The sequence below is a fragment of the Mangifera indica genome, unplaced genomic scaffold (genome assembly GCF_011075055.1).
Source record: "Mangifera indica cultivar Alphonso unplaced genomic scaffold, CATAS_Mindica_2.1 Un_0040, whole genome shotgun sequence".
NCBI lineage: Eukaryota > Viridiplantae > Streptophyta > Magnoliopsida > Sapindales > Anacardiaceae > Mangifera > Mangifera indica.
In genome coordinates, this window is record NW_025401132.1 from 73,767 (window position 1) to 96,261 (window position 22,495).

General features: G+C 30.9%; 4 protein-coding genes across 4 annotated transcripts; 2 read left to right on the top strand and 2 right to left on the bottom strand.

Annotated features, from left to right (window-relative positions):
- The first annotated feature begins 3,161 nt into the window (after window positions 1-3,161).
- On the top strand, window positions 3,162-5,913 carry LOC123206520 (probable inactive receptor kinase At2g26730). The gene is made up of 2 exons (XM_044623751.1): window positions 3,162-4,820; window positions 5,142-5,913. The coding sequence occupies exons 1-2, from the start codon at window positions 3,482-3,484 to the stop codon at window positions 5,699-5,701; spliced, it is 1,899 nt and encodes a 632-aa protein (XP_044479686.1). The 5' UTR covers window positions 3,162-3,481; the 3' UTR covers window positions 5,702-5,913.
- Window positions 5,914-8,409: 2,496 nt separating this feature from the next.
- Window positions 8,410-8,895, bottom strand: LOC123206529. Its single transcript, XM_044623759.1, has one exon. It carries the CDS (start codon window positions 8,893-8,895, stop codon window positions 8,410-8,412), a length of 486 nt encoding a protein of 161 aa, XP_044479694.1.
- Window positions 8,896-11,061: 2,166 nt separating this feature from the next.
- LOC123206517 (protein NUCLEAR FUSION DEFECTIVE 2-like) lies at window positions 11,062-12,373 on the bottom strand. Its single transcript, XM_044623749.1, has 4 exons — window positions 12,175-12,373; window positions 11,989-12,080; window positions 11,182-11,672; window positions 11,062-11,150 (listed from the first exon to the last, which is right to left on the bottom strand). The coding sequence occupies exons 1-3, from the start codon at window positions 12,238-12,240 to the stop codon at window positions 11,267-11,269; spliced, it is 564 nt and encodes a 187-aa protein (XP_044479684.1). The 5' UTR covers window positions 12,241-12,373; the 3' UTR covers window positions 11,062-11,150; window positions 11,182-11,266.
- Window positions 12,374-13,329: 956 nt separating this feature from the next.
- Window positions 13,330-14,367, top strand: LOC123206506. Its single transcript, XM_044623736.1, has 2 exons — window positions 13,330-13,964; window positions 14,181-14,367. The coding sequence occupies exons 1-2, from the start codon at window positions 13,656-13,658 to the stop codon at window positions 14,277-14,279; spliced, it is 408 nt and encodes a 135-aa protein (XP_044479671.1). The 5' UTR covers window positions 13,330-13,655; the 3' UTR covers window positions 14,280-14,367.
- The last annotated feature ends 8,128 nt before the right edge of the window (window positions 14,368-22,495 follow it).

Here is a 22,495-nt window from a genome sequence, read left to right on the forward strand (position 1 = left end):
AAACCTTGGATAGGAATATGTCTGTTGGTCTAAGTAAAAGAATATCTTATTATTAATTTATTATCTCCTACTAAATACCATAATTATTTATATTTACTAATTTTAATAAAACAATTTATAAGATAATCTTTTATTGGTCAAAAGACTTATCCGAATCAAGTTAGATTCTTTGGCCATTTGATATAATACATTAGGCCAAAAGACTTGTTTCCACTCAACGTGTGATGTAATTTCAAACTTTCACCCGTCAATCTTCAAACACCTAAAATCTTACTTATGATCTAATTTTTATTAAATTTTTTAATTAAATATAAGGTAAAATGATCATTTTAATAATAATATTAAAAAAATGATTTATTATATTTTCCCTTCAGGTTTTAAAAATTAACAACTTTCAATTTTTCCTAAAGTTTCCAAATTTTAAAAAGTCACATTTCCCCTCCCCCCCCCCCCCTTCTAAAACCTAGGTTTTCTCGACGGTGGCCTCATTTTCCCACCCTAACCTACAATTGAGTCTCTCTCTTTGTCTACGGAAGAAGAGACGATGTCGATGAATAGATGAGATGAAGTCCATCTCTTTGTCTGTTGATGGAGAGACGACTCATCCTCGTCTCTCTCTGTCAATGAGGAGATGAAGAGACGAAGATAGATAAGGATAAGAGACAGAGAGATATGCAAACTGGAGCGACGGAGATGAGACAAAGATGATCTGACTTTGCCGCTGTTGAGATGAGATAGTCAAACCTAAACAAAGATCTTGGCCAAAAGACTTCGATGACGACGATTTAGGATGGATTTGTGGGTTGTTGTCACCGTCGTTGTCACTGGAGAGGGAAGAAAAATAAAACTTAGGTTTGGAGCGAGGGGGAATATGACTTTTTAAAACTTGAAAACTTTAGGCAAATATAAAATTGTTGATTTTTAAAACCTAGGGTGAAAATATAATAAATCATGTTTTTTTTAATATTATTATTGAATTACAATTTTACTTTATTATCTAACTAAGAGTTTTAATAGATTTTGGCTTATAGATAAGATTTTAGATTTTTGAAAGTTGGTAAGTGAGAGTTTGAAATTACATCAAACCTTACGGGGGAACAAGTCTTTTGGCCAATACATTATTACCTTAATGTGCACAAACCATGGAAAGTTGTAGGTGACAGTTGATTAAAGCACAAGAACACTACTCGAATCAAGGAGTACAACCTGCATGAAATTATATTAGGTTCCAACCAATTAAAAAATTGTTTTGTTAGGGGAGTTTTGTTCAAGTATTTAAATATTAGTCTGATGATGTTTATACCGATCAAGCATAGAAGAAAAATTGTGATTCATTCCGATTAAGCTTCCTTCTTATTAATCCATAAGTTCTTCTTAGATATAAGGAAATGATTTATCTTTTATTATTTATATTACTTTTTTCAGATTATTAAATAATAAAAAATTTCAATAATTTTCTATTAGCAATAGTAATATATTACATGTAATATCAAAGGATAATCTGATTACTACATTTACTTTAGATATTAAAATATTACAAATGTAATTTTGATTTTGTTATAATTATATCCTTACTTATAAATTTGACTTAATTATGAAATATATATACAATAAACATGTAAAGAAAATAACAAAATATATATGAAAAATAAGTGGTATATCTAATTGCTTATTGAAAAATTATATCAAATATGGTTTTATATAGGCCAAAGGACTTATTCCCACCCAAAGATTAGTGTTTTCCCAAATTTCCCACCCCTCCCCCCAATTAACTTTGAAAATCCCAAACATTCACCCATCTGTTAATTTTTGTAGTTAGTATTAGAGGTAAAATCATCATTTAGTAAAAATATTTAAAAAAATAAAAATTTATCTCATTTCCCCCCTAAATTTCAAAATCTAACAATTTCACTCCCCATCCCCACCCAAGGTTTGAAAAAGCACAATTTCCCCTCTAGGGTTTGATCGCCTCTCTCTAACGATCATCCTTTCTCCAACTGTCAACGTTTTCCCTCCCAGTCTCTCTGCCACCCTCCCCTAACCATCTTCATCTTTGACAAAAATGAATGATTTTTGTCTCTCAGACAAAGATGACAAACTATCTTCGTATGTCGGGAGAGATCGAGAGGGAAAGAGAAAAAAAAGCCAATGATTGGAGAAGAGATTGTTGCTAGAGAGAGAGATCGAAACCCTAGGGGAAAATAGTGATTTTTCAAACCTTGAGTTGGTTGGGGGGGGGGGGATTGTTAGATTTTTAAACTTAGGAGGAATAATGTGATAAATTTTTAATTTTTTATAAATATTTTTGTTAAATAATAATTTTACCCCTAATACTAATTACAAAAATTAACAGATGAGTATGTGTTTGAAAATTTCAAAGTTACTGAGTGGAAATTTGGAAAAATACTAATCTTTAGGTGGAAATAAGTCCTTTGGCCTTATATATATATGTAATTAAAAAAATACAATTTATGATTTGGTTTAATAAACCTAAATTAAATAATAATTTTTAAACAATTTGATCCAATTTTATAGATTGAACAAACATTTTTAAAACTTGACTAGTAATTAAACTAGTTATCTTACTAGTTTATAAATTTGACTGATTTAACTGGTTCAATCGACTAACTTTAATTTAAGCCACTATAATCAAATGAATAAACATAAGAAGTTGAATTAAGAATTCATAACAATATACAATTAATTAATATGTATGTTATTTATCAAAGATTTCCAAACTTGCTATTATAAAGGACCGATAAGATTTTAAATCTTTTTATTTATATCGAAAATATAAGAAACAATATTAGAGTACAAATAATTCAGATAAATTGTATTTGATTTTTTGACTCTAAATTTTAATATCACAAACCTTTTTGTATTTAGAATAAAGTATGTACAAAAATTATTATTCGCTCAAGTTTATATATTATTCATGTAACCATTTTTGGCTAGATTTAACTTATTTTTCAATCGACTAATAATTATATATAAACCAGATTAGATTATAGACCGATTCCTAATTGAACTGGTTGGTTCAGTTTTCGAAACACTAGTTGATTTGAATTACCCACAGCCTAGTTTGTCTTGCTTCCCTTAATGTTTTAAACTTCTGTGAACTGGAAAGATTACCAGTCCGGTTAATTGAAGCTAATGGATAGGGATGAATGAGAAAGGTCCATTTGTATCGTATATAGATACGTACAAGGATGAATAACTACTAAGAAGACAGTGAAAAGTGACACTATATCTTACATTTCTGACTATTTCAGTCTGCCGGCTTCCAGATTCTGCAATGTTGATTTGGCCCATTTAGCTACCTCATGTCTGCAAGTCCCTATTGTCCTCGACAAGTCACAACTGCAAGCTACAAGTCATCTTTGTAAATTCAGCTAATTGACAATTTGCAGCGACATCATATATGTTTCTTTCCAGTTGTCTTACTAGTGAACAGTGATCACTCTTAGCTTCATTAAGGGGAATGCAAACTGTAGTGTCATTTTGCAAACACTCGGCTTGTCCATCAAGGATGGATCGAACTTCCTTCTGGGCACTGCCAATTTTGATCCTTCTTCTTTTCCCAATTGCAGATTCTGAATTACAGCAAGTGACAGAGGCACTAGTTTTGTTCATGGAGAAACTTTCACCAGGTAATGTTGTAAGAGCTCCGAATTGGGGCTGGAACACGAGTTCAGACCCCTGCGATGACAAATGGGTGGGTGTAACTTGTGATGATGCAACACAGCTGTTTGTTAAAAGAATTGTTCTTGAAGGGTTTAATCTCACTGGCATTCTTGATGCCAGTTCCGTCTGTAAGGCAAGCTCCCTTTCTGTCTTGAGCCTGAAAGGAAACAGCATTTCTGGAATTTTAGCTGAAGACATTTCGATTTGTAAACAGTTGACTCACCTCTTTTTAAGTGGGAACAAATTCTCTGAAAAGCTTCCTGATTCTCTATCACAGTTAAGTAATTTGAAAACGCTTGAAATAGACAACAATAACTTCTTTGGCGAGCTTCCTGATGTGTCTCGGATTTCAGGCCTGATAACCTTCTATGTTGAAAATAATCAGCTTAGTGGAGAAATACCGGATTTCGATTTTCTCAATCTTCAAGAGTTTAATGTCTCCAACAACAACTTCAGTGGTCCAATTCCTGATGTCAAAGGCCGGTTCAATGCTGATAGCTTTTCTGGTAATCCTGGATTATGTGGAAAGCCACTATCAAGTACTTGTCCACCAACTCCCCCACCTGAGAAGAAAGCAAAAGATTCAAATAATCATGTTCTTTTATACTCAGGCTATGTTATCATTGGTCTGTTTATTTTACTGTTCTTTTCTTTGAGAATTGCTAGGACAAAGAAGCCCAAAGCGAAGGCAGATGCTGTAAAGAAAGTATCACAGGACGCTGGTAGCGGTAAGCCTAGTGGTACTTCAAGTGGATCAAAGACTGGTGAGAATAGATCAGAGTATTCCATTGCAATTGCTGAGGGTGGAATTGCCCCATCATCGCTTGTAGTTTTTTCGAGTCCTGTAGTGAAGGGATTAAGATTTGAAGAATTGCTTCAAGCTCCAGCTGAATTGCTTGGAAGGGGAAAACATGGAAGTCTCTACAAGGTCATGCTTGACAACAGGAAGATCGTGGCTGTGAAAAGGATAAAAGATTGGGCCATTTCATGTGAAGACTTCAAGAGAAGAATGGAGAAGATAGACCAAGTGAAGCATCCGAATGTATTGCCCCCAGTTGCATATTATTGTTCCAAACAAGAGAGGCTCTTGGTTTATGAATATCAGCCCAATGGCAGTCTCTTCAAGCTTCTTCATGGTAATTTCTCTTTTTATGCATAACTTACTCATTTTATTTAAGAAATTTAGAGCTGTTATGACATTGTGAAAAATACAATAGAATAAGAACGACTCAGTGCTAAATCAAACTTCAGCTTAAAATGAACTGAAAAAATTCTTTTAGTTTCTGGGCTGCTTAAAATTCTGCAGGTATAGGTTGAAACTCTAATTAGTCCTGATTAGTTGATTTCAGCCTTTCTGTCCTTATAGATTATAATATCAATCTCATCAATTTTATACAACGAAATACTAGCTGCAATTAACTACTACGGATATAACCATGCATCACTGTTGTGTTTAGAATCCGAAAATGGCCAATCATTTGACTGGGGAAGTAGACTAGGAGTTGTAGCTGGAATTGCAGAGTCTCTTGCATTCATGCAAGACAAACTTCATGAAGATGGAATTGCTCATGGTAACCTGAAATCCACCAACATTTTGTTCAATAACAACATGGAATCATGTGTGAGTGAATATGGCCTAATGGAAATTGAGAATCAAGACCAATTGTTCCTTGCTCAATCCAGCTATAGCAAAATGAATAGCACCTTCAAAAACGATGTTTATGGCTTTGGTGTGATTCTTCTTGAGCTTCTAACAGGAAAGTTAGTGAAGAATATAGGGTTTGATTTGGCTAAATGGGTGAATTCAGTGGTTAGAGAGGAATGGACTACTGAAATATTTGACAGAGCCTTAATTTTAGAAGGTGCAAATGAAGAGAGGATGGTTAATTTGTTACAAGTAGCATTGAAGTGTATAAATCCTTCACCAAATGAAAGGCCAACCATGAATCAGATTGCTGAAATGATCAATGCAATACAAGAGAAAGAAGAGAGATCCATAGGCTTGGAATCATGCTGAACCAAGCAATTGACTACAGCAACATGTTTGATGTGAAAGAATTTTGCTGGGAAATGCCTGTTTATATACATACATACATACATATATATAGTTTTGTGATTTATTCATATATTCAACAATTTTCAATATTTCATTTCATTGTCTGTGTTACTGCAGTGTATTTGTTTGCCAGTTGATCAATCTATGGCTTGAATGCTAAGCTTGTTTACAAATATAGATACACAACAGAAGAAGATACATAATGCGGTATCAATTAGTGGCCCAGAGATCTCCTATCAGTCTAAGGTCATACAACAGAAGAGTCCATCATCTTAGGCAATGAGTGTTCATCTATTATGACTCTCTTCTTTATCACAAACCCTAAAACAAAATTATGAGTAGATGTTCTTTAATTTTTATGGCGTATACTTAGTCCATACTATTTTACCATGGCAAATGAAAGGGATGTCAAGTATGAGAGCATGAGTTTAAATCCCACTTAATTTATCTAGTATAGTGGTTACGGTTTGTTCATTGGACCCAAGGTTTCATATGTTTAGTATAATCGGTACAATCTTGAGAGACATAATAAAATGGCTAGAATGGGTAGAGATTATCCCCATAGAAAATAATTCTGTCAAATGCTTCCAAACACTTCTTGAATGGTTCTTTCCTTTAGTCTAATTTAAGTCACAAATCTACAACATAGAGTGCATTCATCTATCCTTTTGTGACTCAAATGCCAACAAGTGTTATTCTTCAACAGAAGAAAGCTTACCATCACAAGCAATAATTAATCCACAGTGTGTCTAGAGCTAACAAGATATAACCTTCAAGAATTCAGAGACCTCCAACAACATCTTGCAAAATACAACAATACCATAGCACCAGAGATATGGCCTTCTTATTCATCAAATGCACAATGGGAAATGTTTCCTTCAAATTGTTTCAGAACACTCTAAGAAGACATATCACATAAGTAATTACTTGGCACATACATCAAGGCTCCACCACCATTCGGTTGGTCCAAAGTTCTCTTGAAACTTAAGCTATGACCTCAACCACAAATGTCAACTCATGAGCAACCTCAGACCATGAACATACAAGACCATCCAATGGATCATATCAATACTTTGAAGATTCCCAAGACCCTTTCAACCTGAATAATTTACTTTTGCACAAATATTCAAATGAATTTTGGACGAGCATTGAAATATGACAACTTGTTACTTGATGGATTCATAATTTTAGAACCTTGTGAACCCTTTCGACCTTCTTCTTTATAATCTTTGAATTATTGTAATATCGGTAATTCCTCTTCAGTTTTACTAATTTTATAGGTCCCTTTGACTGTTGACCACATGGTCATATATCTAATAGAATTGCTTGTTGTTTGTTTTGTAGTGTCATTCTCTCTTGGTGCAAGGAAATTTCTTTCCCACCCACTATCAATAAAATAAAGTTTTGTTTGTATTATATGTCTTTCTAAAATCTCTTCCTTAACCAAAAAACTTTGGTTAAATTATCTGATCTAATATTTTTATACTATCATTTAACTTATTTGACTTATAATAAAAGAAGATAATTTTGATAATATATATTTTATTATCTATATTATCTTATTTAATTTATTAGTTTGTTAATAATAAAAAATTATAATAAGTAATCTTTTATTACTAATAGTAATATGAGAGATAATATAAGTAATAATCTTATTATCATCTTCATCTTGGATATTAAAAGATTATAAAAATAATTTTGATTTTATTATAATTATATTCTTATTTATTAAATTTTTTATGAAAAATATTATATTTTTAATTAATATAATAAGTAATATAAAAAAAATTTTATGATAATAATACCTGATCACATTTAAATAGAATAACATAATAATATTTTTTATTTTTTTAATCAAATATAATAATTATTTATATTTACAAAATTTTATTAAATATAATAATTTTTTAATTTTAATAATAAAATATTCTCACACACCGTCAGAGTATGCTATTTGCTTGTCTCTCCATGAGGATCCTTGCCTTGGGCATAGGAGTCTTGCTTGTCAAGGGACGCATCAAAATGGCTCAAGTCTGAAAGCTCTTAGCCTTGCCTTAGGCTCTTAGATTAGGCCTTGATGTAACACTTAATAGTGATATTTATTAGAGTTTTTACAATCGGATTGAATCAATTTATTCAATTGATTAAATTATAAATTATTCTATTTTACAATTTGATAATTTAATTAAAATTTGATTAAATTTAATAACTCTATTAAATTAAAAAAATTATTTAAAATCAATAAAATTAAATTTATATAATACATATTTAAAATTATATAATAAATATTTAATATTATTTAAAAAATATATAATAATTTAATAATAAAATAAATTAATTAATCGATCAAGTCGTACACTAATAAAATAAAACATTTATAATGATACGACGAAGCTTCAATTTTATGAATAAGAAATCATTGACCTTAACTCTCACGAGATACAATAAAAAAAAATATCTCCCTCCCTCCCTAGAAGATACATACAAAAAATAAAAATATATCAAACACCACCATACACAGAGACACGCCATCGCATTATGCATTATTTATCTGTACACCCACTAATAATTTTTACTTAATTTTTGCCACCACTAAAGTAACAAATAAAATCGCTCCACCTTAGCGCTGCGACCAAGCTACAGCTCATTCCTTTAACGCACGCGGCTTTTCACGCCAACGCCGCCACGTCCCTCCCTCGAACGCCCACTAACGGCGTTGCTGCCGTCGTTGACGACTTACATGGAGCGTACTTGGTCGAGAAATCCCGGAAGCCGCTGAAATCATTATCGTGGTCCAAATTACAGTTCTCTTCGAAGTTGAGGGAGTAACTCAGAGGGTCGTATTGGAATTTTCCGTGAGCATTATTACTTTTATTTCTGTTGAATCTTCTGATGAAAGTCTTCCAATTAGGCCCCGCCACGATCTCCGACCACTCTCGGACTCTTCGAAAGGCGGTGACTGCTGGGGTCCACCAGCGGTTCTGTGATTGGATTCGATTCCACCAAGGCAATCCGGCAGTGGAGGATTGACGAGATTTGAAACACGGGAAATTAAAACAGCAGCACGTGTTGCGGAGACGAGAGTTGGATGTGTCTTCCATAACAGCTGCTGATTCTTCTTCAACCCTCTCCATATACAAAAGATGGGCACCCATTGTTTTCAGAGATGCGGGCTTGTATTTTATATTATTGTAGGGGCATTGTGGTAATTACACTTGAAAAGTTCGGGCCGTTTGCTTTGAAGTGAGGCTGAATCAGCTGAGACGAGTAGAAATGTTTGGTTCGGCCCTAGTAATGATGAAGGGCCCAGATTTTGGATGAGTCCGATAGTAGGAATACGAATACCACACGGAATTTGCCAGCTGTCAAGATTAGTAATAATTACAGTTAAATCAAATAATTAAGACTAAAATGAAGTTTTAATTGACGTCATTACAGAACCTAATCATTGAGTATGCCGATTTTACATTCACTCAATTCATCGTCGTTTGGATAGAGTAACAGTGTTTTTATTAAACAATAATAATCTGATTATTAAACAATAGAGTAACGCTGTTGGAAAATTGGGCACATAGAAAAAGAATTGACGAATCTGATTCAATATAATATCTATTTTATTATTATCATTATTTTATTTAGTTTCTTGTATTTTATATAAATTTTTTTATTAATTTTATATTATATGTGACAGTAATAAATTATTATTTTAGTATTAAAAAATTATTAAAATAATTTTATTATTATTTATTAAATTGATAAAATATACTTATTTTTAATTAATACAATAAATAATATAAAAATATTTTCAAATAATTATATTTAATATTTTTTAGGATATTTACTTAAAACAATATATTAATACTTTATTTATTATATTTTACTAAACACAATAATTATTTATTACAAACAATTTTTATCACACATATAAGTTATTTATCTATATGTTAATATTTCATTTTCGCTAATACAAAATTATTTGAACTAAATGCATCTTTTAGGGTTAGGTTCGAGTCAAGCCAAACTAAAACTCTCTTCAAAGATGTTTGAAAAGAATCGAGCTTAAGTTTGAGCTTGAATCTAGTTTTAAGCTTGATTTAATACTAAAACGATGTTATTTTGATATTTATTGACCAAAACGACGTCATTTTAATTGATTTGTACCAAATTTTCAGACTCATGAGTTTTACGAACTGAACACCCTTAAAACGCAAGCTTGAACTAGAAAATATTGAACTCTCAATCCGAATTCAAATTTGAGCTCGAGCCCGGTTGAGCCGATACACATTTTCAAGTTTGTTTGAACTGAGTTTGAAATTGAATAAACTTGATTCGAATCAAATCCTAATGCCCACAGCATAATTCAATGCATGGTTTCAACCCCTAACAAGCCAGCCAACTGCATGTGCTCCTTCTGCCTGTTTCTCTATCATATACTTGATTCAAATCAAATCCTAATGCCCATAGCATAATTCAATGCATGGTTTCAACCCCTAACAAGCCAGCCAACCGCATGTGCTCCTACCGCCTGTTTCTCTATCATAATTCAGATTTTCTGTTTTAACAAAACAATTTGGTACAGAGAGAGGACGCCTAAAATTAAACTGATATGATGGTTAGAAACATTTTAAAATATTTGGTCACAAAACATAAAACTAGGCTCAGGTTACAACAGGGTTGCCGCGATGAAGTCTCCATCTAGACATTGGCATTACAATAAGCACAAAATTACTTCATCAATTCACATGGCATTATTTCTGGCTTCTTCATCAATTTTTGGTCAGAAAATCACTAACTTGAAAAGAATTGCACTTGTAAGTTGATGCTTCAAGATAAAAGGTAATCAACATTGGCCTTAGCTCCTTGGCACGACACCAAGCTTAATCTAGTCTTTTCGCATATCAATAAAACTATACATATACTGTTTTGAGTATACAATAAATGATTCGTCATTATAAAATTAAATGATTTTGAATTAAAAATAAAATAACATTTAATTTTATGATGACATAATATTTATATATCCGATTGTGTACTCAAAATTATGTACATATAACATTATCCTCCACATATTTTTTATTCGGGTGAAAAGTCCGAAAAATTGGCTACCTTTCAGAAATGTTTTGTCTTCCATTTACAAACATTTTGGCATACTTCATAAAAGGGCACAACATAATACAAAAACTTTAAACTTTCACAAGAGATCCACCCACATAATACAAGAACCTTTAACTTTTCTTTTTAACCAAAAGCCAAAGAAAACAATCCTCAATCATCATCATAAAGAATAAAGCATGATAAAGAGATCCACCAACATCAGAAAATTGCAATATTAATAGGCCCATTTTACTTCCAATTTTTTCACCAAACAGTATCATCAGTCACATTATTCCAAATATATATATATATATATATATATATATATATATATATGTATGTATAAAAGGCGTTACCTGCATTTCCACTAAATGAAAGCACCCAAGTTACACAGCATAACTTCTTCGAACAGCAGATAGCAGAAACGTCAACTTAGAAAGCAAGAGCTCTTCCGATGTCACCACCGTGAACAATCCAGAACACATTTCCAGCATCATCAGATTTGTTAGTATCAATGGCAATAGCACCAAAGATTGCTCTGTAAGCACCACAAACAACTGCAGGAATTGAAGAATTAGTCCTGGGGGAAACTCTAATCACTTTATGTATCCCCAATCGCAGCCCATCAATTGCACAAGAAGATTCCACATTGGAGATCTCTGAAATACGGCGGTTCAAATCTTTTGGTGAAATCTCAATGTCTTTCCGTAGGATGTGAAGTGACACTGATGTTTCAATGACATTGGCGCCCAGAATGCTTAATGCCCTATTGTTCTCTTCGGAGAAGGAAGGATGGGTCATGGCACGACGAAGCACTTCAATTCTCTTGAAATTGTAGCTGAATATGGAAGGAGGAATTAAAACGAATAAGACTCTATTAGATGAAAAAAGCCAGTTGTTCTAGTTCTCAATGCCTTAACTAACTACAATGTAAAACATGTTAAAAATATGATGCCACTTCTTTGACAGAAATCCAAAGAAAGTAAAAGAAAAATTCACAATCTGAGTCGTATGTAAAATATACTCTTGTTGCCCTGGAAAAGACGCTGAATCTGAATCTTAGAACATCAAAAACTTGCGGTGATTTTTTTTTAAATCTTTTTTCAGTAAAAGAGATTAGGGAAAAGACGCTGAACAAAAAATATCAAACTTGCCCGATTTGCTTCTGTAGCATTTCCAAAGCGGCTTCAAATGGCGACGATAAGTATTTAAGCCTTTGATCATGAGGCTCCTTTGCTGCACCAGCCTGCAAAAACAAAAAATACAATTGATTAGTTATTTGTAGATTGGTTAGGTTAACGGAGCAAAAAGAATTTATTAGGGTTTAAGCGACGATATGCCAGAAAAGGAACGGAGAAGGCAAAGAGGAAGATTGCGGTGAAGAGTGTAAAGCGACGACGGGACATTCTTGATGCTGACTTGTTGTGATCGAAGTCGAATCGTTTCCTTCTCTTTACTCCTATCGGTGTAAAATCGCTGCTACCAGAAATGACTTTCCCTTTGCTGCGGGAAGATACTTTTTAGTACAATAACAAACAGTAAAGAAGAGGTTGCTTGAGCAATTTTTAAAACTATTGAATCCATTCAAACAAACCGGTGGAAAATTGATTTTTTTAAACTTAAAATTTAGGTCAATTCATTAAACCTTGAGTGGGAAATAGTTATTTGCCCAATTATGTGGCCTTTTCATTCGGGATTGAGCAGGCAAATTGGTATAATATATTAGAGTTGACAATATGGCTAAAATAAAAATTATAAGGCCAAATGACTAGTTTCTATCAAGTTTTAATGAAATAACGGTTTTATCTATTAAGTTTTAAAATACCAAATTTTCATCCATTCAAAATTTTATTAAAATTTTCACCTGTTGAAAATTTTATTAAATAATTATATATCCTAATTTATATTAATTCAATTAAAAATATTAAAAAATTACTGATATAAATATAAATAAAAGTATTAATTACATATAATCATATATATAAAGGGTAAATTATGATTTTTGAAAATATTGGAAGTGTTAAAATATTTTTAAAGGTTTTTTTAATTTAAAAAAGTTTTTAAAATTTTAATATATCTTCCAATAATTTCAAAATTGACAGTTACACTTCCAAAATCAAAATATATAATAAATAATATATACAAATATTATATTATAATATATTTATGTTTTATTTTATTTTCAAAATATATGAAATAAATATGATAATTTCTCAAATAAAATAAAAAAATATTCATTTAGTTTTAGTAAGTCTTTAAAAAATAACATTCACATCTCATAATATACTTTTATTATAATATTTAAAAATGATGACATAAAACGCGGTTAAAATTAAAAGTTAATTTTGACAAATGGGTAGAAAATTAGTTCTTTTCAAACTTAATGGGCGAGCGGTCATTTCATCAAATATTGGGTGGGAAACAGACCTAGCCTAAAAATTAACATAGAAAAATGGAGCGAAAGCTACCTGCATGCTGTGCTGTGCTCTAGTTTAAGTCCTTCGGGTCTCTGAGGCAGGCAGCTAAAGATAAACAGGTCAAATCAAACCATCATCAACTAGCCAACACCCCCTGTTTTCCAACCCCGTTTCTTACAATTATCCGCAGAACCCCACATGAGATTATTATATTCTAATCCCTCTTCATAGGAAATCGTTTATCTTTTTCTGTTTCAATTAATGATCAACGCCAGTCATGGTTTATGTTGAAACTCAGATAGGAGAGGCCAACTCTTGCTCTTTCAGGCGTTGAAACCAGTTTGAAGGGTTGAATTAGTGGTGATCTTCTCGTTTTAATCGGAGTTTCCGTTTACAGGGCAGTGATGCCAGGCCCAGGTCCACACATGATGTATGCGATGGGATCGGCGCTGGGATTTATGCGAGTTTCTAACGGTCGGTTCAACGCCCACCACGGGTTAACTTACACCATCAACGCCTTCTTCGGTCCCGACATTGGTCCCTTCTTCGAATGGGTCGGTTCCTTCTTCTCTGACTCGTTCGGCTCCGCTATAGCCAAAGCCATTCACCACCCTTTTTATTATTTCTTGATTCTCGGCTTCCCTATGTGTGTTCTTTATTCTTGGCTCTCCAGGTTTTTGCTACTTGGAGGACTTCTTGATTCGGATTCTGGGGTGAGTCTAATTCTTTAAAAAATTTATCTTCTTTGTCTTTTTTTTTTTTGTTTGGATTTTCTTCATAGGATTGCTTGTATTACTGATTTTTGCATTCAATGAGATTAGATTTCTACTGTGATAGCGTAGGTGGGTTGTTTATTTTTCCGATGAGATTTAATTAATTAATTTATCATTGAGTTGCGTTTCATTAGGTATTGGGTTTATATGGTGCAGGTGCCCCTGTCAAGGAGGCAGTGCTTATTGTTGGTCTGCGCTGGTTCTTTATCTCACTTTTTCCTTGACCATTTATTTGAGGTAAAGTTTGGAGTTTGATATGGTTTGTGATTGACTATAGTTGTCTTTCTTTTTTATTGAATAATTGGTTTTCATTTGCCTTGGACAAAAGTAAACCTAACCACGGTTTATGAATTCAAACCATAGCAGTTTGGGTTTGAAACTGTTGATTCACAATTAAAAAAAATAAGATCTTTAAACCAAAATCGTTACAAGACAGTTTGTAACTTGTTTAGAATCAATAGTTTCAATTCATGGCCACAGTTCAGAATCGACATTGAATTGTCGATTCTAATTCATGACTTTGATTTATTTTTTAATTAATAATTATAATAATTAAAAATAAAAAATAAAAAAAACTTTCATATAATTTTTCAATTAAGTTTCTTATGTAATCTCTTGAACTTAATTTTTTTAATTTATAAAGATAAATACTATAATTAATTATGATTGTATAATGGAAAATAATAATAATTAAATTATAAAAATTAAAATTAAAATTAATAAAAATAAAGAGAGAAATTAATTGATTTTAAAATAATTTGATTAAAAGAATAAAAGAGTATTAAGAATTAGGAGAATAAAAAATAAGAGGGTTGAAAGACGGAGTAGTATTTATATGAAAGAAATTTAAAAAAAAAAGTCAGGCCTAAGCCTATATGGCCATATTATTGCAGAAATGCGGAAGTCCCCTGCAAATGTTTTGAAGCAAATGTTTTAAATTTACATGGTTCAAAATATTTGCAGGGGGTCCTGCAAATACAGTTCTTTTTTTAATTTAAAAAATAAAAAAACTGACTTATGAATCTTTAATCTGGTGTTTAACCGTCGGTTTATGAACCGATTATGAACCAATGGCTCCCGTGGCTAGGACCAGCCAAAAGACTATTCCCGCCCAAGATCTACCGGAAAGATATACACTTCTATTTTAATTTCATTAATTGAAAAGACAAGTTAATTTGCATAAAATTTTCCTCTTTTTTTGTATTTTCCTTTTTCAATATTTTTAATTTTTAATTTTAGTTTTCTATTTTTCCTTTTCAAAAGATTTAGGGCAATCACAATTTTTTATAATGTTAGGACTGTCAAAGCAACTTTTCAAAGGGGTTTTGGAAATTTTAAAAAGTTTGAAGGTGTTTTCAAAATTTTTAAAATTTCAATTTTCCCCTCAATAGTTTAGAAAAAAGTATTATATCCTTAAATTTTGTACTCACCTAGCTAAACATAAATTCTTCCAATGAAGACGTAAAACTCACTATACATCCAATTAAAGTTGAGATATGAGATGAAAATGTAAAATTTTTTGAAAGATTGATCGATCGACCAAACACTTAATCAACTAAGTTATTTTTAAAAAGTTGATTAGTCAAGTGGTTGGGTAGCTTGTCAAGCACCCAATCAATCAATTTATTTTTTAAAATAAGTTGATCGGATGCTTGACTAGCCAGTCAATCCATATGGCCAACTCATCTAGTTAATCTTAAATTTCAGAATTTTTTTTAGAGATAAAATCAAATTAAAAAATAATTATATTTGTATAATAATAAAAAAATAAAAGTGATTATATACACATAAAAAAATAAAAAGAGGTGGCTTATTTAATTAATATTCTCAAAATTTAAGTTATGCTGGAAGTATTGGAATTAGAACAGTCTGAATTTCTTTTTGTTATAATCTTGATAATTTAGTCACACCTAAGTAAAAAGAAATAAGCTGGTTAGAGATTCTTGGATCTGTTTTTTCAGAGTTCCATTTTGGTGTCAGCTTACAGTCCCTAAACCCTATATAACCCCAAATTGATAAAAATAAAAAACAAACTCTTTAAATATTCAAATTATATAAAAAACTATTTATTTTTCTTTCTTTTTACCATCACTCAGTTTTCGTCGTATCCTTGTATATCGAAGTGTAAACTATAATTTTTAAAAATATTAAGATTTTTTTTTGAAAAATTTCAAGTCTTTATTGGAAATTTGAAAATATTTAGGGTCCTTTGAAAAATTTTTGAACTATTAATCTATCTCCAGTAGTATTTAAATGACAGTTACATCTCTAAAAAATTGAACATAACATAATAAATTATAAATATAAATGTTATATTATAATTATTGGGATCATATAGTAATTTCAAAATATATATAAATTTAAAAAGATTTTTGAGATTAATTTATAACTGTTTTTTTTACCTTTTAAGAGTTAAATTGTCATATTTAAAATATTTGAGATTAATTTGTAAGACAATTGTATTTTTATTTTTGTTTTAAATTGATAAAATTAGTTTATCTTTTCATTGTCAATTTTTTTAACAAGATTTAATTTTGGATAAAAATATTGTTTATTTCACTTAGAAATAAAAAAAATGTTTTAGAAGCCAAATGTGGGAAAATATTAGCTACACTTTATTGTTTTTCAATTGCAAACTTGCAATAACATCATTCGAATTTGGGAAATTTAATTTAATGCTTTAGGGAAAAATAAAAAACCGTCTTAAAAATCTCAATACCAACGTAAAGTTTTTAGAAATTATAATTTGATTATAAATATACGATTATACGTCTTTAATACTCTAACTTATATTTGTACTATCAATTTTTTTTTATATTTTTAATTAAAATTAATGTAAAAATCATTTTAAAAAATTGGGGGCAAAGTGTAATTTAATTTGATGGTTTTTTTGGTAAATTTATATAAAATTTAATTGGTTATATTAATAAATTTAAAAGACAAGTGGGAAATTGGTTTTTCCAAATTTAAGTATGAGAATTATCATTTCATCAAATCTTGGGTGAAAAATAGTAATTTGGTGTTTGGCAGGTTGAAATGGAATAAATAGATATAAACTTTTAAAACCCCCATAGGTGGGAATTTTTCTAGGGTAACATAAGAGAGTCCATTAGGAAGTAATTTCTATAAACTTTTAGGGTATGTTTGGATTGAATAATATTTTATTACTATAATTAAAAAATTACCTTAATAATAGATTATTTAGAAAATTAATAGAGATAAATTATTACTATATTTGATAAAAAATGATAAAAATAAATAGATATAAATGATTATTATATTTGGTTAGAGCTAATAAAATAAGATTAATATATAATTTTACTTAAATATCTTTGGATATAATTATTTTAAAATATTTTTTATATTATTTATTATATTAATTGAATAAAATTATTTTTGTTTCAAAAAATAATAAATAAAGATTTTTTAACACCTAAGAAAGAGTTGATAATTAAATTAATGATTATATTACCATTGATAATAAAAAATTATCGAAATTTTTTATTATTTATAAAAGATAGATTATGAAACTAATCTTTATTTACCTCAACCAAACGCTCCTCAAGCTTTTCCGGCTTGTATAAAAGGCCAAATCTCGAACCCCTTTCCTCTCGTTTTCTTTTTCTTCCCTTCGTCACTTCTGGTACAATTTCGGTTCATATGGAATTTTTTTAACTAATCGTATAAATGGATCAAATATCTTTAACTGCATAGGAAAATGGTCATTCAGCAATGTATACTTGGATAGTAAGCACTGGTTGGTGGGAGGGTCGAGCACCTATAAACCCAGATGCTGTACTTGTTGTTGGCTTTCTGTGCACTTGCTTAATTGGTGGCTTCATTTATATACACAGGTTTGGGAAAATGCAATCGCTTAGTTGCATTTCAGAAATTTATTTGGTTGTTGACCACCTTTATTGCTTGTTAATTTTGTTATGCAGAGTAAAGCCCTTAAAGTCAGTTAGAGATGAATCATTTCAGTCAATAGAACTTCTTCTGATTATAGCAAGCATGTATTGCTTATGGTGTTCTAGCCAGATATACTGGGTGAACCCACGTCGAGCACCTGTTGGCGAAGAGGCTGATCTTGGTGTTCTTATATTTCTGGCGTTTTATTTCTTTCTTCCTCACTGTCTGTGTATTATGTCCATAAATCCTAAAGATCTGGACATTGAGCCACTTCCACTGTATCATATTTTGTTTTTGGTAAGCACTATTTCATATTACACGTCTTGAGGTAGGAGAATCTCACTGCTGTGTGGAATTATCCTGGGGCAGGCTAAAATTTTCAGGCTGTGCAAGCAGTAGGTCAATTGTGAAGCATTAGAGCTTTCGCCCTGGTGTTGTACTGTGTAGATTAGTTAGGTATTCTTCTTCGATTTGTCTCAGGATAGTCTTTTTTAAAGCATAGAACATCACTTTGATTGACCGCTTGTTTTGTAAATGAATAAATTATGAATTGTGATTATTGGGATACATGTATTCTCAACGAAAGGTTTATATAAATCACATTTTTCACTTAAAATCTAATTTCGATGATAAAAGTAATATATCCTCTCGAAATTTGAAAAATTAGTGTGATGATCATTTTGTCCTTTTTCAAATGAACCTTAGCTACTGCTTTGATCTTTGTTTGCAATTACTGCCACTGCCGGTACAGATAACACACAATTGCCGCAAAGAATTGGTCAGATTTGGTGCACCATTTTCTCAAGCCCTTTATTAACACTGACAACCAGTGTTATTAAATTAGATTGGCTCTATTGGTTGAATCAAGAATTGACCAAATTTAGTGCACCGATTTCCCAAACCCCTTATTAACTTTGGCAACCAGTGTTATCAAAACCAAATTGGACTGATCAATTCAATTGGGAATTGGTCATTAATCTAATCTTGTTTTATCTAATTGTTGACTAATTAAAAAACTGGTAAAACCCAATGAAACTAACTGGAAAAAAATTGTTTAAACTGGAAAGTTGTTTATGGACCGTGAATGCCTATTTATGGTGACATGAATCATGATAAAAACTTTATCCAAATTCATGTCCTTAATTTGAATAAATCACTAATTGTATGATATAAAGATCAAAGATAAATGACTATTTATGTCTCATGAATGACCGTTTATTATGTTATATAAATATAATTTCAAAACTTTTGCTAAACACTATAGTCGAACGCCCATTTGTCAAAGTACCCTCCTTATTCACAGAGCTATAACAATCTTAAGTGACTAGTTTCAACCTCCATTTTGTTTGTGTTTCATGTAGATACTAAAGTGTTGCCTCATATTGAGTTGGATAGAGATTTCATTGCCACACACATATTCTTAGCATAAACTTTACTTACAATAAACTTAGGAAGTAACATAAAATTTTACTTACAATGATCGACCGCGAGAGTGGTTAGCATAGCATGAGGGGTTTAAATTCTTAACTCGACTTAGCTACACACATATTCTTAAGTCATCATTTGAGTATCAAAATCATACTCTGATACCAACTTGTAATACCTCTATCTAAAAGTATTGCCCTTCAGAGAAAGATATCATTATTTACATTACTTAAGTATACATTCATTTTAAAACATACTTAAAATAACATATAACATTACAAAATTACCAAAATACCCTCATTTTATTATTGTCCGACTAAAACATATAAAAAAAGTCCAAATCACAACTACATTATCTAGAACGTCAAATAAGGTGTAGCAAAACACATTAACATAAAATTCTGATACATAAATTGAAAATAGCAGAAATACCATTAATTGCTTGTCTTGCATCCATTACAATCACCTATATTTATACACATGAAAGTAGAGGAGCGAGCGATAAAAAACCTAATAAGTAAGAGACTTTAATACTTACTTTCATATAATCTCCAAAATACCCTTTCCTCGACCCATAATAACTCTATCATCTGGTATTTGTCACTAAACTCCCATTAGGATAATAATGAGTTTATATTCCATATCTATAGCTCATACTAAACTTGAGAATGTCTAGTCTATATATCATAACTCTTGGGTCAAACTATGTCTTACAAGGTTACTAAAGAATTACTCCTCGAATTCTTAATTGGTGTGACCATATCATCTCTAAGTAAAAGCACTATCATCTGAAAGCTATGTCCTATAACTATACATTAGGTCACTTGAACTAGATAAAATATAAAGATTTGACACTTGGCCATATGAGCAACTCATTGTGCAGTCCACTCATTTACACCACTATTGGATTGCTGAACATTATCATAATTGGGCTCTACTGTGAGCTAGTACCTTATTGTGGGTATAATGTCCTATTGGAGATATGCCTTACTATGGGTAGTGTAGGGAGTATGCACTCATGATCCCCTCTCGTAATGACCTTGAGATGTCTAACATGCATGCATCTTAAGTCTCATATTACCTCGGCTCATTTTAACTTTCACCCTAATCACTACTTAGATTTCTCTCTATAATATCTAGTTATTCCCTTGGGTATCTACCCTTTGGGTATCTTTTGACACCTCAATGGGCCTTAATTTTTAATCAAAATCATCAAATTCCTAATTCATGTACAACTTACATGTAACCAAGTCACAATTGTACTTTCTCATCTATTTATAGGTATTCCTTTGGTCATGTACAAGCATACGTATTTTTATGTGGACGTATGATCATTTCTAGGTCAAATCCTAGAGTGCCCATTCTTGAAATCAATTGAGGTATAGGGGTACATCAAATAGACACACAGACATATTTTTATTCCATCTTATGTATAGTTGTCCCCATGAAGAATCATGGGTGTATATACATGTAAAGAAGACATACGAATATACACCATTTGACATATGGGTGTATGCCACCTACATCTATGGTTTATCTTCTTTGAAATTTATCTTGAATTAGTAAAGGAACATACGAGTATGCATGTGTCAAGCACAGGCATATGCCCTTGAAATTTCTTTATGAGTCCAACCTATACACAAATCATGCAATATAAGGCTCTATCATCTTTATCAAACTAGGCACAATAAGATGAATTCATACATGAACAACTTGTAATTGTTTTAAAGAGAATAAAAAATTCATAGTTACACAACAAGGACTTCTTAGAATTATTTATAGTTATTCAAAGAATTCATTTAACTAACATAAGAAATAACCGAATCATGAATCAAACGAAAAACCATATCTACTTACCTAGATTCTTTGTAGGGAGCTTGCCATTGGTTCTTTATCCATTCCATGTTCTTCAACCATTCTAGCCACACTAGATTTCATCTCTATAGTGGTTGGATGTGTCTCCTCTCATAAGAAATGTCTCTCTTAATGTTTTGGGAGAAGAGTAGTGGCAAATGTTAAGGTTTCAATAGAAGGGAAAAAGGTTTATATATATTTGGCAATCCCTCTTCGATTTGGAATTGTACAAAATTTAGGAGTCTTTAAATTCAAAGGTGAATAGTTATAGCTCTCATGAGGTACGAGCGTACACCTATAACACAACGTGTGGGTGTGACCTTCCATAGGTCACGGTCATACATTAGGCCAAACACACAATTCGTTTCCTTTTTTTGCCCAATTCAATTCAAATTCAAATATAAACATATAGAAAGGAGATTATGACTCTTGGATCGTATATGAGGGTATTACAGTTAGGTTCTTTGTCCAAAAGACATAAACAATATACAAACCTTATCCAAAAGTTGTCGAATTTTGTGAGTGTTATTGAAAAGGAAGATCAATTCCGCAAATCAATAGTTGATCGAAAGTGGTGTTGTATATCAAGTCAATTTATGCATCAAATGATTTAATAAGTTTGTCTAAAACCCTATGAATTCTAATGCTGTGTTTTATGACCTTATGCATGAGATTATTGGAATTGATTAGAGATCTACAGTTTAAATTGTTTTAAACAATTTATTTAGTTCACACATCATCCCTAACTTTTCAATTAGGAGTGTGCATAATTCAATTTAAACCGTAAAACTGAATCAAATCACTTAAAAATTATAGTTTGGTTTGTAAAATGATTTAGTTTGGGTTGAAAATTTTTGAGATCATTTTTTCCAATTTGGGTTATGGTTTGGACGATTTTTAAACTGAACTAAATAGTTATTTTTTAAACAAACAAATAAATATATATATGTTTGACAAACTTTTTCAATAAACAATTAAGTGTATAATTTGTTTTTTTATTAATTTTTATTTGGTTATTTTTTTAAATGTATATTGTATATATATTTTATATTTATTTTACATGTTTATATTATGTTTTAGAAAGCTATAATCCAATTAATTTTATTAAATTTTACACTCACACACATATATGATTTTAAAAGGTTTAATTATTGTAGTCGAATAATGTATTATATTTTATATCAAAAAACTAATTTTTTATATCATATATGACATATTGTATCATATGATGTATCTTTTAAAAATAAAATAATAAAAAATTAAAATTTACACGTTATCATTTT

Bases quoted from the DNA above. Each gene is read 5' to 3' on its own strand.
- LOC123206520 (XM_044623751.1), top strand. From the start codon at position 3,482: ATGCAAACTGTAGTGTCATTTTGCAAACACTCGGCTTGTCCATCAAGG. The intron at 4,821-5,141 runs GTAATTTCTCTT...TGTTGTGTTTAG, and splicing joins TCTCTTCAAGCTTCTTCATG to AATCCGAAAATGGCCAATCA.
- LOC123206529 (XM_044623759.1), bottom strand. From the start codon at position 8,895: ATGGGTGCCCATCTTTTGTATATGGAGAGGGTTGAAGAAGAATCAGCA.
- LOC123206517 (XM_044623749.1), bottom strand. From the start codon at position 12,240: ATGTCCCGTCGTCGCTTTACACTCTTCACCGCAATCTTCCTCTTTGCC. The intron at 12,081-12,174 runs GCATATCGTCGC...TTGTTTTTGCAG, and splicing joins CCTTCTCCGTTCCTTTTCTG to GCTGGTGCAGCAAAGGAGCC. The intron at 11,673-11,988 runs GCAAGTTTGATA...TTCCATATTCAG, and splicing joins ATGCTACAGAAGCAAATCGG to CTACAATTTCAAGAGAATTG.
- LOC123206506 (XM_044623736.1), top strand. From the start codon at position 13,656: ATGCCAGGCCCAGGTCCACACATGATGTATGCGATGGGATCGGCGCTG. The intron at 13,965-14,180 runs GTGAGTCTAATT...TATATGGTGCAG, and splicing joins TTCTTGATTCGGATTCTGGG to GTGCCCCTGTCAAGGAGGCA.